This window comes from Colletotrichum lupini, chromosome 2, assembly GCF_023278565.1.
Source record: "Colletotrichum lupini chromosome 2, complete sequence".
NCBI classification, from domain to species: domain Eukaryota; kingdom Fungi; phylum Ascomycota; class Sordariomycetes; order Glomerellales; family Glomerellaceae; genus Colletotrichum; species Colletotrichum lupini.
The window spans coordinates 1,748,334-1,763,349 of record NC_064675.1 but is presented as its reverse complement, the minus strand read 5'-3'; the positions used below and the strand labels follow the sequence as shown (position 1 = coordinate 1,763,349).

The following is a 15,016-nucleotide window of genomic DNA, read 5'->3' as shown; positions in this document are numbered from 1 at the left end:
ATAAAAATTAAAAGTCGTTAGTAATATCCCGGGGTAAACGGTATTTTCTAATATATAAATTTCTTAAATTTGCGCGGAGAATATCAAAACCTATTCGAGCATTTTAATAGTAATAAGTATGTTTTTAAAGTTAAAGTTTAGTACCTTATTAAACTTGAATAATAAGTTAGTCCTATTATTTAACGGGCTATTATTATATTTTTTAAGTATTTCGTAGACTTTTAAGTACGTAAGAAATATAATAACTTTTATAACGAACTCTTTACCCTATAATAGCCTATATAAATAGCTTATAATATAAGTAATAAACCGATCTCCCGTAGTACTATTTATATTTTTTTTAACCCTATTTAGTAGCGGGTACTACGTATCGTTAGTTAGTCCGTTATAAGGGTAATTAACTATTAAGTAAATAGCGAAGTAATATCGCTTATTTTATTTTAATGGGTTAGTCCTAATTCTTATTAATAAGATACTTATATAATAACGTAAGAGTGCGCCGCTTATTATATAGAATCTATAATATTTTTAATACGTTTATAATAATTTAGTAGCCCAGGCTATACTATTGCTAATAGAGAGGTTTATATCGTTAAAACTATAACTCTAGACTACCTTTATTTTTAAACTAGGTATATTATACTCTTCGTACGTATAAGCTCGTATCGATATCTAATACCGTCTTTTAAAAAGCAAAGCTCTTTATAACTAAATTTTATAAAAGCCGCTAACGGCTCAATAGTTAGCATTTCCTACGAATAGCTATTTTTATAAAATATTTATAACGACGCCGGGGCTATAGAAATAGCCTTAAAGTTAATAATTATACTATATAGTCTATATATACCTACGGTACCTATATATAGAGTGTACTATATTAAGATAAGATTATTTCCTAGCTTACGTAGTTATAAAAGCTCTAGTTCTTTACTTATCGAGTTAATAACGAAAGTAGCCCGAAAAGGACTAAACGGCCCTATTAAGCTTATTAAAATTCTATCTTATCTATATCTAGCGTTAGTTTCGCAATTAGTAAATATAATATCCGTTCTTATATAAAGTAATCTATATTACGTACTTCGCTTAATAACCTACTAGCTTTATACTTTATTTTAATAGTAATCCGATATAGTAGCTAGATTTTTAAAGTGCCCTCGCTAATTAAACGGTCTACTATACTTACTAAGTAATATAAATAATATAATCGCGGCCCTAGGTAGAAGAACTTATATAACTAACCTCGTAAATAATACTATATAGTCTTAAAAAGTACTAATTAATAAAGAAAAACGTTTAAAAAAACTCGTAAGAAACTCCGGCCGCCTTAAGTAAGAACTTAACTATTAAAAAAGCTTAGCTCTTATAAGAACTACTTTTATATCCGACGTTAAATAAGTTATAGTATAGCTTTGAGATATTTATAGCCGTTTCGAAAGCGTTATAAATAAAATAAATAATATATATACTTATAAAAAAGAGATTAGGCTCTAGCTATCTATCTATATTTTAATAGAGGGAAGACGTAGAGGTATAGGCTAATAACGAACTAGACTTATTAATAATAGAGGATAACCTTAACGTACTCTTAGTTCCCGTTAGGTAGGGTTAAGAAGGCTATAATTTTAAAGCCGTTAAGCTATAATTAAAATAGAAGTAGCTACTATATAATCTTAGAAATTAGCTCTAATAAGAAGCGCACGTAGCTTATACTAAGATTCGCCGGGTCTATTTTTATCTTATAATATTATATAGAGGAAAAGAGAATCTATGCCTATATATATAACTATACTATATATATTACTACTATTATTAATATGAATTATCTTTATTATTAATTATTAAGAGTTAAAAGGGCGTTACGCTACTATCTAATATAGCTTAAGCCCTCCGACGTCGCTATCTAGAGGCGCCGTAAGTAATCCATTTTTTAAAAAACGCCTAAGTAGTATTTCGAATCTCTCTCCTATAACTTATTTCTATTCTTAACAGATTTAACAAAGGGCAACGCTAGGTACTATATATAGACGATTGCTTACGGTTTGAGGGGAATATAACGACCCACTCGTAATTACGTCCGAAGCCCGTTAATATTATATTTAAGCCTCTTCAATCCTATAACTATCCTAAGCCTAGCTGATCCGCTAATCCCTTTATCCTATATCTAACTACGAGACACTCTAGAATCATTACTAATCTACTATACTAAAAAAGATACTTTGCTAATAAGCTATAAATGCCCTTTTTAGCTAGTTCACGCGATTAACATTATTATTACTAATGTCGGCTATAATGAGCTCTATAGCTAAGTAATAACGAGATAGGCACACCGCTACGCGTCGCACATTTTTAAAATATATAAAAGCGTCCTCTAACTATAATATAGTAAGAGCTTAGCTTCTACTTAACGCTCTTCGCATTTTCCCTAAATACCTAGGTTAATAAAAGAAGTACTCGACTATATTATAAATTTTTTTTTTAAAGATAATATATAATATAAAATAGCCGCTAATCTTAAGGCTAATCCTATTTTCTTTAGATCTAACTTTAAATAACTTATGCTTAATAAAGACTACTACGAGCTTTATTTCGTAGCTATATTTATAAATTAGGTTAGAGATCTTTAATATAAAACTAAAGTAGCTAAGTTATTAAAACGGCCTTAGTTTATAAGCTCTAAGGATCTTTTATATTACTAAGGCCTAAGCTAGCGGTTTATATTAAATATTTAAGAAGATAGCGATAATATAGACTATTATATTATAGTTCGAGCTTATAGTAGCCTATTTTACTAAAAGGGTAACGAATTAACTACTTATATACTATATTATAATAAGGGCTAAGGATTTCTAAAGTATTTTTATATTCTGCACTACTAGTTACCTTAAAAAAAATAATATAAAATACCTTTATAATACTCGTTATTAAGGTATAACTCGAGGCCGCTCGACTAGGTTATAATTAAAAATATAAATATAAAATAGTATTAAAATATATTATTATAATACTAGCTAGTATACGAGTTTCTATTAGAACTAACTATATATAGTATCTATTACTAGCCTTACGGTATTTAATTAAGTTCTTATACTAGGTCCTTATACGGAGTTATTATAAGTGAACGGGTAGTAAGGTTTGTGAATTAGTAAAGACATGCGTCCTATAGAAATTCACCTATAGAAATTCAACTTTAACTTACATGGCTGTACCACATGTCCATCGTCGAGCGAGATGAACTAATATATATTGCTTTGTGCTAACTTCTTTCCTGCCATCCGAGATATTCATAATCCTGCCAAGTCCATGTTAGGCAGGGTTCCAGCGCGCCCAGAGTGAAATTAGAAGCGCTAATTGATCTTCCTATTAGCTGATTGTGACTGCGTTCGCTCGTGAGTTCATCATGCAAGCACTCAAGTTATCGGTGCTGTCCTTGATTACAGCTACGTAGCATGTGGACTTTGAGCATCCTCTCTGCGCTGATCACCCTCTGGGTGGTAGACTAGGAGTACCGGGGGAGACTTTAATACGAGCGTAAGCCAAAATCGTCTTTAACTTTGTGTGAGACTCGGATGTAACTCGATTGGGGCCCGTCCACAAATCTCTCTAGGTAGCGCATCTGGTAGTGTACGCAGGAACTTGATGAAGCATCGTCCTAGTGCGGCTAACGATCAGTTGAGAGATCCATTTCGGACATGTGGATCATGGTTCAACGGCGACGCCTCGGTGTTCGTCTGTTCCAAGCAAAAGCCATTTCGTAGCAATCAACTCGGATCGCGGCCAGTTAATAAAGGAGCCCGTGCGCTGGGGGACCAAAGGAGTCTGATTCGACAGGGCATGCAGCATTTCGTGTTAGGCCTAGCCCCGGGTAAAGTACAAGGGTTTCGCAAAGGCTACTTGAGACTATCTATTGATCCTAGCAAGCAATGACGGGTGCCTGTGGCTTATGTCTGTGCTGCAAAGCGCTTCCCACCAGCATCGGAATCAACTTCAAGCGCAGCAGGTACTGAAGCCAGTGTGACAGAACGGGCTTGCGCGGGCGAACCAAACGCGCCATCCAACGCGATCAACCCTGGCTCCGGAGTGGCTGGGCAGTCCATATTGGCTGTCGTTGTCAGGAGTCGAGCAAGGGCGCTTTGTCTCCCACCCTCTGGAAACAGGTGATGAGGACCTTTTGACCCCTGCTGTCGGGACAGCATGGGCCCGTTGCCAAGTGTGATGTCTCTGGGGATTCAACAGCGCTACTAGAATCCAGGTAATCCAGATCGCTATACCCAGCAGTCACATGTGCAGTCCTTTGAAATAATCACTTGGGAGGCTTCCGTGAAATGGGCGGCGATTAATTGTGGACACGCTTTTCATTTGGCTAGCTAGTTTTACCACATCTACCCTTTTGAGCAGCGACTTTTGACTGTTTTTCCAGGCAGCGCGTGCTGTGCCCTCCTTGAGGCATCGTCTCTTGCCCATCTGGCTTGTCGTATGCATATGCATCGACGTCATGGTTCAGAGCCAGAACATTGCGACGATCTGCGTGTGACGATACTGTACTGTACTTTACTTACTTCCTTAAAAAAAGAGACGGCTTGTTTGCCGCCATTTGGGGCAGGTTCTGTCGCCGGAATCAGTGGGACATCTGCCACCAACCCGTCGCCGCTTTACTCGAGGTCTTCTGCCCCACCAAGCGCCACGGACCAGTCCCGTACCATGTCTTGTACCGCGGGGTACAACCCAAGGTACCTCAGCCACACTACCAGCAACGTCGAGCTGCTTTCTCTTTTCTCGTTCACGATTTCCGCTCTTCATAGTTTGTTTCCCGAATTGCTTCAAACAGCCAAAACAGCCGCCATTTCTCAAACAATGGCTCCCTCCTCATACTATATAAATCGCAATCGCCGCTTGGTTCAGGTCGATGTTCCCTTCGAATGCATTGCCACCGCGGTTTCTTTATGTTCGTTGAGTCTATTCTCCGCCCTCCGATCTAACAGCACTTAGTTCCCTTTCATTTCCAGAATGTCACCGCGACGACGGCGAAATACAATTACTCCCGACTCCGATGCCTCTTTCCCCCTCGACAAAGATAGTTGCGGCGTATCCAATGGGGTCTCTCACGCCAGCGATCAGCGAGCTGGCTTAGACACTTTGCCAATCGGAGTCGAAGCTTTCCATGATGACGACGACGGCAAAACCCTATACGATGGAGACGGCGACGACGACGACGACGACGACGACGAAATCCTTTCCGAAGACAAGGATTACGATATGGAAGACCAGATGAAGCTCTTTGACGGGAATGTGCATCCATCTGAATACTGGCTGCGCGAGCTAGAGAGCTTCAACGAGGATTCCTTCGCCTGTCAAGACTACAGTCTGGGGACGACGGTGCTCCTCGATGCCGTCGAGGGACAATGGCACCAGTGCGCTCTTCTCAGTTCTTTTCGCGCTCTGTTCGCTGACACGTTTTACGCACAGATTTTGCGCTGTTATCAAGCGCGACGTCCAACAGTGTTACGCGACCATCTCGACCAGCATCATGCATACCTTCTTCGATTGGTTACTCAACCAAAAGGTCGGCAAGGACGGCAGGAGGAAACGTGGAATCAAGAAGAAAAGTTCGCTGGGAACATACTGGAAGGTCTTTCGGCTCGTCTACGAGAGAGCCGTGGGCGATAAGCTTGATCTAAAGCTGAACCGCAGCATGCACAGGGAAGGTAACTCTCCCGGACCTAAGCCAGTCCTACAACTAACTAGCCCAGGTTCTGCGACGCTTATTGAAGAGGTACGGTATGAACGAACAGCGGCGAGCCAATTGCTATATGGTGATTGAAGACCTTATGTAGCAGAATGAGACTACGCTTAGCATAATAAAGAAGTCCTTTAAGCTTAGGGAACTGCGTATCCTCGCCGTACTCTTTCTCCTCCTGCTTGCCCCTGTTGGTTCTCGGCCAATGGCGACGCTCAACCTACGATTCAAGGACATTCGGGTCGCTTTGGCAAGGGACCCAGAGGGCGGGCTACATAAGCTTCTTCTTTGGCTCACTCCTGAATTCACTAAAACCTACCTCGGCGAAAAGGAACAGTGGGTATGCTCTCATTCTAGTGCCATCGCCGCGGTTTGCTAATGTCTCAGGAAAACATACACGATCCCCGAAACCATGTTTGATCCGTCCTTGCTCTTAAGCCCCCACGTCTTTCTCCTGGGCATTATTTTCCGTTACCGAGCTTTCTGTGCACCAAGTCTTACCTCGCCGCATCACCTTCAAAGCCTTGATATACATCCTGGCGAGAAAGAGCTTCCCTTGCCGTTGAGGGAGGACCTCAACCAGACCTTCATTTTTCGTCGAGCTGTCGAGACTTTGACAGGTTATCAGATGTCCCGTAATCAACGCATATCTTATGGTATGATGGCAGCCTGGGTCAAGAGAATTGGCGAAATTATGGGGCTTAAGGACCCTACGATAGCCTATAATCTGCGCTACAACGCTGCCAATGTATTTGACCAAAGTGGTCTATTATACGCAATCTCCTGTGATGACTGCACTAACTGTCATTACAGTCGACGTCAGCGAGGCTCTGAGAAATTTAGCCATGGGACACGGCAATTCCGACCCTTTCCAGAGGCACTATCTTGGGCGCAACATCTCTGCTGGTCTCTGGGGTATCGTCCGTGGACAGAAGCCATAGCAAGCACTTCTCAAGCAGTCTTGTAGCATTGGCCACTCCATCTCGCAGCGTCGTCTAATCGATCTGACGGTAGGGCAGTCTGCCTCTGTTGCGACGCATTCAACCATAAGAGCACTTATGGAAGCTATTCCGAAACTGCCTCTGGGCTCTAAAGAATACAAAGAAGCTAAACGGATGATGCGCAAAGAAAAGGAGAGACTCAGGAGAGATCTGAAACAGCAAATCAGGGACGAATGGACTGACCAGCAAGCCACAGACGACATCGAGCGCCGAATTCGCGGCGTTGGGTTTGCCAAACCGGCAACAATGGATCCCTGTCACCCTCAGAGACCAGCACAAAAGCGATTGCTCGCCAAGCTCACAGCCCCAGTTGTCACGACACTGGAAGGGCAGTACCGTCGAAGAGACGATGCTATCGAAGCGGTGTCTGCGTACTGTCTTGTTCAAGAAGGATGTACGGTGCGCCGGTCCTAGCATAGGCCAGCAGAGGGCCCACTTCCTTCTTCGTCAGGCTACCCACGAGAAAGCACCCCTTTATACGAAGCTACACTGTCCGTATTTGTTGCTGACAAGGAAGAGCGGCTAAGACGATGCTTCGTGTGTATTGGTCAAGCCTTGTGTCTGCCTACGGATGATGAACAGCGGTTGAACGAACTTATGCACGAGTTCTACACCTCTAATGACTTGACCAAACACTTCAAACGAAAGCACCTTGACAAAATCGCAGGCTGCGATCAGGTAGACTGCAAGGTTTGCGACATGACTCTCAACAACAAGATGCATTTTCAGCGTCATGCCCGCGACATTCACGGGACCGTATCATGAGCGTATGCCATGTCCCTTACAGCAATTTTGTGTTGACGACTTGACACTTGAGCGCTATCCAAGGGATTACCCAGCAGACCTCTACATACGCAGGCACCTCTCTCAAATTCGAACGCATCGGGCGAAGGCATGACAGAATGCAGTGTTTGATGCCCTCAGCCATCACGTGCACGCGTAGGATCAAACTACGAGCGTTGATGGCGGCGAGTCATGACCCCTCGACTCATGCCTGATAACATATTGTAAGGCAGATGGAATAAGGTCACTTCGGTATCGCGTCACTTCAAATGCGTACCTGGGCACATGTTGCGGCGTGATGTCTCGCCGCCACAGGAGCATGGACTGGGCAACAAGTACCACAATTGACTTGCGGGAGGGGTAGGAATTGATAGTCGACTTAAAAAGAGACAATTCAAATACTACCACAAAGCTATTCTCGTTCATGACAATTGTCGCAGAAACCGGAGGGGTGAGCATCGACTACCCATACATAGAATCGAAACACAGATTAAATCGAGAATATCCCGCTCATCCTGTTTCTTGATGGCTAGAACGAAGAGTTGGCTTCTTCAATCTCATCCTGTTTCACACTGATCTTGCTATTTGAGCGGTTCACGAATTGTCCGACAAGATCGCCTGCAAAATCACCTCCTTCATACACGAGATCACGAAATGTCTTTTTCGACCACAGGCTGTCAAGGTTTATCTTAACGACTCGAAGGATAGCATCCCTGATCTGTTGACCCGAATGGTTGGTTGATTCGTACGTCTCTCTGATACAGCCTACGAAAGATTCGCTCACCCGAAGCTCTTCAAGCTTTGGTTTGAGTCTTTCAACGGCAAAACTCTTCAGTTCTGGCATCAAGAAGAAATCTGCCAAGACATAGACTTGCACGTGCTTCATCAGTTCATCGGCGTCATCTGTGCAAAGATTAGCACTGGTCTAGGTTCGAAGTACTGAGTAGCCACCTTGCGCTTCGATCGATTCGACTTCTTCGGAATAATTGTTGGTGTACATAAACTCGAAGACTCTCCAGTACGCATGTGCACTTCCTTCGCGGAATCGAAACGTCTTGCTCTCGCTTTCTTGGAAGTTGCCCTTGAGGGCTTTCTTGAAGTATGGGCTGTGAGCCGCTAGGACCAAGCCGTGGGCCGGCAACTCGAACTCGCCGATACGAATTTTGACGTCGACATGGTCTGATTTATTGAAAAGCCTTGTATGCCATAGTTAGTCCTCATCCTGAGTTGGTCATACATCCAAGATGTTTACTCTGCAATCTCCCTAAGGAGAGTCTTGGACTCGGCCATCCGTTTCACTTTCTTACCTATGGAAGCTATGATGAGGTTAATTAGTTATTGCGGAGTTCGAGTAAGGCACGCCACGTGTTTAAAGACTAGTTTATCTAATTAGCCGTCTTTATATTAGTAGCTATCCCTAAATAGCGGGGTTTAGCTAGCCGCCAACGCGCTCCGGCTATTAATCCATAGTACTTAAAGTCCTTAATATAAAGCCTTAACTAGCTATTTCTAACGTTCTTATATTACTCTCTAGCCTTATTTATCCTAATAGCTACTAAGTCTATTTAGTAGCTCTCTACTTATTTATATACGTATACTTTTAAGCCCCTTTAATATCTAGTTCTTTATATAACGGTTCTAACTACCTTAGTCTCCCCTAATGCTTAGCTTTGTGCGGTTATTACTCGATTATATACTATATAAGGGTATTAATTTAGTTAGATCGGACTATTTTACTAGCTATTTTGCGCTTATTTAGTATAATCCGGAAGATATATCTTCCTAAAAGCGCTTCGATTCTCTAGCGCTAGAGCTTTTAAATCCTACCGTATAGTAGTATAATATATTATATTATTTATCGTCCTCTCTAATAAAAGTAGTGGGCGTTAGTAATAGAAAAGGTAGGCTATCGGTAATAAGGGCGATCCTTAGGGCATGCTAGTATTGATTCTAGATGTTTTGGATCGGGGTCTGTCTAAGTTAATTTTAATATCTAAGAGAACTAGTATTTTAACGCACCGCTACTTTATTAGTACGTCCTTTCCCTATATTAAGTAGGAGTTAGCTATATAAAAGAATATAGAGGGCGCCTAGCGTAACTAAGGGAAAGGGGCATGCTATAATTTCCTTAAGCCCTAGGCTTTATATATCTATCTTATATATAATTAATATAATACGTATTCTTCCGTATATAGATATTTAAGAGCAGCCCGTATGTTTCGGTAGGGTAGCTTAGTTATTATACTATTGCGGTATTTATAATTTTTTTAACCGTATTAAAGAGTGCTATTAGGCCTATATATTTTTTACGCTATTTAGTTCTTTTATTTAACTTTTTTAAACCTTCTTTAAAGTATTTTAAATAATAGCCGAGTTAAAGGATGTGCGCACGAGGTATAGTATAATCTATTTATTAAGTAACAGATCTTTAGTATAGTTAGCAGTGGCATAATAAATTAGGGATATGTTTTTTTAGTTATATTACTTAGAGTGATCTACTAGGCCTATAATAGATTTATATAAACGAGTAATATCTATCCCTTATAGGGCAATCCTAGCCCGACTGTACGGTTCTAAGTAATAACTATATATAGTGAGTTCTACCTAAGCGAGGGTATCCTAGGTTCTGTTATTAAGCCTATGCTAGTGCACTCGTTATAATAATTATTATACTATACTTAGGGGACCTACGGTCTTATATAAGTATAAATAAGCTCGCTAAGAATATGCCGGTATACGGGGTCCTTAATCTACTATAAAAATAGTCGGTATATACTAATAGCTACTTATTCCTTATTTTTATTAATATATTCGATTAACCCCTACTTAATAGTCGTGCCCCGATATTATTTTCTCCCCATCCGAAATACTAGTTTAGTAATACTATTAGGATCCGGCGGCCTTTAGCTATAGCCAACCTAATAAATTAAGCTAATTAAGTGTTATTATAAAAGAATAGCGACATGCGCAGCTAAGTATACCTCTAGTTTAAAAATATTGCGCAAAGAGTACGGAACTTATTAATATACCGCTTATAAAGAGCTATATAAGGGCTTTATAATACGCGTAGTATAAAGTAGGGTTATTAAACTAATAACTATGTCTAGATAAAGGGATACTAAAAATACATTAAATAATATATAAGAACCGGTAATAATAGGTAAATACAAAGCAGAACCCCGCTCGGACCTAGATAAGAAGAAATCCCTTAATTAAGTAGAACAATCATCTTTTAATTAATAAACCTCAATAGCATTATATTAAATTAATATCGTTTGTTTAATAGGGGTGTAGTAGAAGGGCAATAGGTAAGAGAGGAATAACTGCATTATTAAGAATTATTAAGAGACTATTAATAGGTTTAGGCGGTTAGGTATACTATAGAGTAGCGGCTAAGATAATAATTTGTTTTTAGTAGGCGGTAAATAGATTAATAAGTCCTTTAAAGTAGTAGGTCTAAATAAGGGTTTATTATAAAAAGGTTAAATAAAGGCTATATAGGGGGTTAAGCCTCTTAGTTAATAAGTAAAGAGGGCGTGGGTAGCTAGAGCATAGCTCCTAAAAGTAATTCGGTAAGTAGTATAGAAAGCCCCTTACGGGTACTCGCTCGATCCGTGGGCGGTGAACAAGCGCTAGGCTCAGCACTGGGCGTTAAGACTAGTCGAGTTATGTAAATAATCTTATAAGTAAATAGTAAGATATACGGTAGAGTCGCTACCTAAACGGTACGATTTTAAGAAGGCAGTATTAAGCTAAGAGCAGGGCTTTATAAAGACTCCTACTTTAAATAGGAAGGTAGTAAGTAGTAATAGTAAGGCTCCTGCGCGGTTATATAAGAAGGTGGTATAAGCTCCCGGATTAAGCACGGATATTCTATTTAGTTAGGCAGGTAGTATAGAACCCGGTAAACCATAGGCCATTCTCGGCAAGCGGTGGACTTAATTACTTACTTCTTAATAATCGGTTAGCATTATATCAAAAGATATAACCTTGTTTAAGGAGCATAACCTAGAAACAAAATAGAAGCAGGCCGGGGACATAAGTACTACTATGCGGCACCTAATAAGAAATGCCCTATACTAAACGCGAGGTCCGTAGTAAATTTGCTAGTAATAAAATTCTAGGCCTCCTAAAGGCTCATATCTAGAAGTATAGAGAGGTCGATATATAAGTTACGTAATCTATAATAGGATTTTTCTATATAGATACGACAAATTTTAATGTCCTACTAGCCGCTACTGAACCGTTAATATAAACCTAAATCATTTCTTAAGAGCCTCGGGTCTAATATCTTAGACCCGTTACGATCGAAGCCCTTAAGTTTAATATCTTATTAGTATACTATTATACTAATAACACTTTATATATTAGTTTTATAATAGTTATTAGCTTTTTATAGGCTATATATACACGGGAGACTATATATATTCGCTAAGGGCCTAGAATACTATTTTAATATTACTACTTATATTTTTAATAAAAAATAAAGAAACGATAGCGTAGAAGCGGGGTTAGTCTTAACGCTAACCTCCGCTATAAGCCTATATTACTTAGCCTAGCTTAAATAGTAAATAGCTATTATAATTTCGGCTAAGGTTAAAGATATAAAATAGCTAGGAGTAAGTTAAAATATAATAATAGATTTTAAATTATAAATTAAGTTTTATATATTACGAGATCGCGTACTAGGGTAGTATTAGGAGTCTTAGTAAAGCCGTAACCCCTTTTTTTATAATAGTGCGCCGCTAGTATAATACGATTTTAGTTTTCTCTTCTTCGTATTACGCCTTATATAAACGTATCTAGACCCGATACTACGGGTTATTATAATCTATTTATTATATATATTAACTATTAACCTAACTCTCTAGAGCTACTATATTAGCGAACCGTAGTACCTCGGCTACGTAACTCAGAAAAAGTATATACTACGATAACCCAGCCATACTATACTGGCCCCTATAAGCATTTATTCGGATTGCTCTTAAAAAAATAATTAGCGAGTTCAATACTACTATAGTAACGGGCCTATTAACCCCGGATAAGATCGTCTAGACATAAAACTATGCTATAGCAATCACAGTATGAGCGTCACAGCTTAGGATTCGGTTTTTAATTAAACAGTTTACCTTATAGTTCTTAAGCTCAGCGGGGATATTAGTATATAAATCCAAGCAATTTCGTTCTATCGGTATATAACAAGGCCATAGGTATCTTAGCTAAATCTTATTATAGTTGAACCTACGGAGTACTATACGCTTAAAAGCCAAAAGCGTACTTAATCCCCCCCCCCCCCCCCGGCCCGCTCCGCGAGACTCATTTAACTTTATATTTATAAGGACGCTAGCCTAGTGTAATAAGTATCCGTTTAACCCTAGTCTACTGCCCCCGATAAGTAAACATAGACTATTTATTAGTATTTAAAAAGTATTAAATAGAAAATAGAGCTATATGCGGCTTAAATAAGGTAAAAACCCTAGTATATATATATATATAGCTATAAATAGTAGCGCAAGCTACTAAGTACGTAGATTTAGAAGTATAATAATAATATCGGGAGGCCGGCTTAGTAATATAATTAGAGAGAATATATAAATCCAGGACCGGCTCCGGTTTATTTAGTAAGTATATATAAAAGGGAATTCAAACTAGGTTTCTATACTTAACGTCTAGTATTATAAAGCGTAATAATTAATTCGATAATTAATAATAAGAGACGTTTTAAGGGCAACCTTACAAATCGTAATGCTTTTTAAGAAATACTCCGTAGTAAAAAGTATAATAATTACTAAGTCGTATATCGATTAGAGTCCTCTTTATCGGATTATAAAAGGAGATATATTAAGTAGATAGCTAAATACTAAGCGTTTTATAACGCCTTTAACTATTTATTATAAATCCTAGGTCTATAATCGGGCCTAGTTATCGGTAACTTTAATAAACTTATCGCCTTTAAATATAACGAGGTCTGCGTCCTCCCCCTATTAGAGTAAAACCTATATTAATTAGTTATAAGAAGTTATAAGTTACCTCGAGTATATATACTATATATAGCTATATTCTACTAAGAATAATAAGTTAAATCTTAAAAAGATTAATATATTTACTATCTAGTCTATAAAGCTCCGGTACCCTAGATTTTTAGTAGAGAATAAAAGATTACTTCGGAACGTAGTTCTAAATAGTCGTATTTTTAGGCTTTTTAATAAATCTAAGTAAATCGTTATTTAGAAAAACCTTTGTTCTATTAACTCTACGATTCTATTACTAATAATATTTTTTAATAACGTTAAGTACTTTAAATTATGCGCAAAGTAGATAAAGCGTTTAGTTACTATACTTTAGGATAGATATACTATAAGGACTATATTAGCGAGGGCCTTTAAGTATTTAATAAGAGATAAAAACCTATATTTAATTAAGGAGTCCGATATAACTTTCTCTTACCGACCTATTAAAATAGACGCTCGTCTTTAGCTTAGAATACGGTAGTTATAGCTTTTAATAATAAGGAATTTCCGATAAATAGAAACGAATCTAAGCTTACTTCTTAAGCTAGTAAGTTTAGTATTAAAACTGGGGTTCGATACGAATAGTATTCGTTATTTAAAGTCTATGTCTCTAGATTTAGAGGTTATATAATAAGTATTAATAATAGCTCGGCCACTAAAAGACTATATTTACGATGTTCTAAGCTTTTAAGCTGTGGCTAATAAAATTGCCTATACGTTCCCTATTAGTATCCCTATTTATAGGGTAGTTAGTTCGAACGGTAGTTAACGAAGAGATTAATTAAACTATTTAAATATCTGCGTAGTAGGTATAAAAAGGAGGTTCTAACCGTAGGTTGGGCTGGCTACGATAATCGTAAATAGGGCCCCCAATTAGCCCCTGCGCAGTCGGTTATATACCGCGGTCGAATTAAACTTCTAATCCGACATTCCCAGACCTTTAGCAAAATGATTCAGCTCAGGAATTACCCGAGTTTTTTACCAATACCTATAGTTCGAAATACGATTCTCGGCCGTGGCTAAATTAGATATCTTATATAGACGCCGCTAAGTCGATATTTATTAATATTATAAATAAGTAACTAAGTACGGGAGGCGGGAGACTTACTAGCCTATTTATTTATAAATCTATATATTTAGCGTTCTTTAGTACTCCTCGTTAAGATAATCTATAGGTATTAGTTGCTTTATTTAATAATAACATAGTTAATAATAAGCTACTCTCCTCTAGTTACTATTTACTAAAAGTAGGCTATTATTAAGAATTAAAAATAAGTAATTAAGTAACCTTATCTAGTTAATATAAAGACCCTTCTATAAGAATATCTTTAGTACGAAAAGTTATACTCGAATTTATTACTAAAGAGGTAAAAAGAGAAGAGTATGTTTTTCTTAATACTTAAAACCCGAAAGAAGCTCTTCGGTTTTAACTACTTTTATAAGAGGCTATATTTAAATAAAAAGTTCTGCTAATTACCGTAGGAAAG

At 38.4% G+C, this 15,016-nt stretch overlaps 2 protein-coding genes across 2 annotated transcripts; one reads left to right on the top strand and one right to left on the bottom strand.

Moving 5' to 3' along the window:
* Positions 1 to 4,492: 4,492 nt before the first annotated feature.
* On the top strand, positions 4,493 to 7,866 carry CLUP02_02890 (C2H2 finger domain-containing protein; the record flags this gene model as incomplete). Its single annotated transcript, XM_049281918.1, has 11 exons — positions 4,493 to 4,527; positions 4,620 to 4,932; positions 4,987 to 5,408; positions 5,464 to 5,770; positions 5,832 to 6,070; positions 6,122 to 6,495; positions 6,548 to 6,654; positions 6,724 to 7,129; positions 7,187 to 7,491; positions 7,575 to 7,666; positions 7,752 to 7,866. The coding sequence occupies 11 exons, from the start codon at positions 4,493 to 4,495 to the stop codon at positions 7,864 to 7,866; spliced, it is 2,715 nt and encodes a 904-aa protein (XP_049139061.1).
* A 181-nt stretch (positions 7,867 to 8,047) lies between these two features.
* On the bottom strand, positions 8,048 to 8,808 carry CLUP02_02889 (uncharacterized protein; the record flags this gene model as incomplete). The annotated part of the gene is made up of 4 exons (XM_049281917.1): positions 8,048 to 8,236; positions 8,303 to 8,421; positions 8,470 to 8,714; positions 8,771 to 8,808. The coding sequence occupies 4 exons, from the start codon at positions 8,806 to 8,808 to the stop codon at positions 8,048 to 8,050; spliced, it is 591 nt and encodes a 196-aa protein (XP_049139060.1).
* Between the last annotated feature and the right edge of the window lie 6,208 nt (positions 8,809 to 15,016).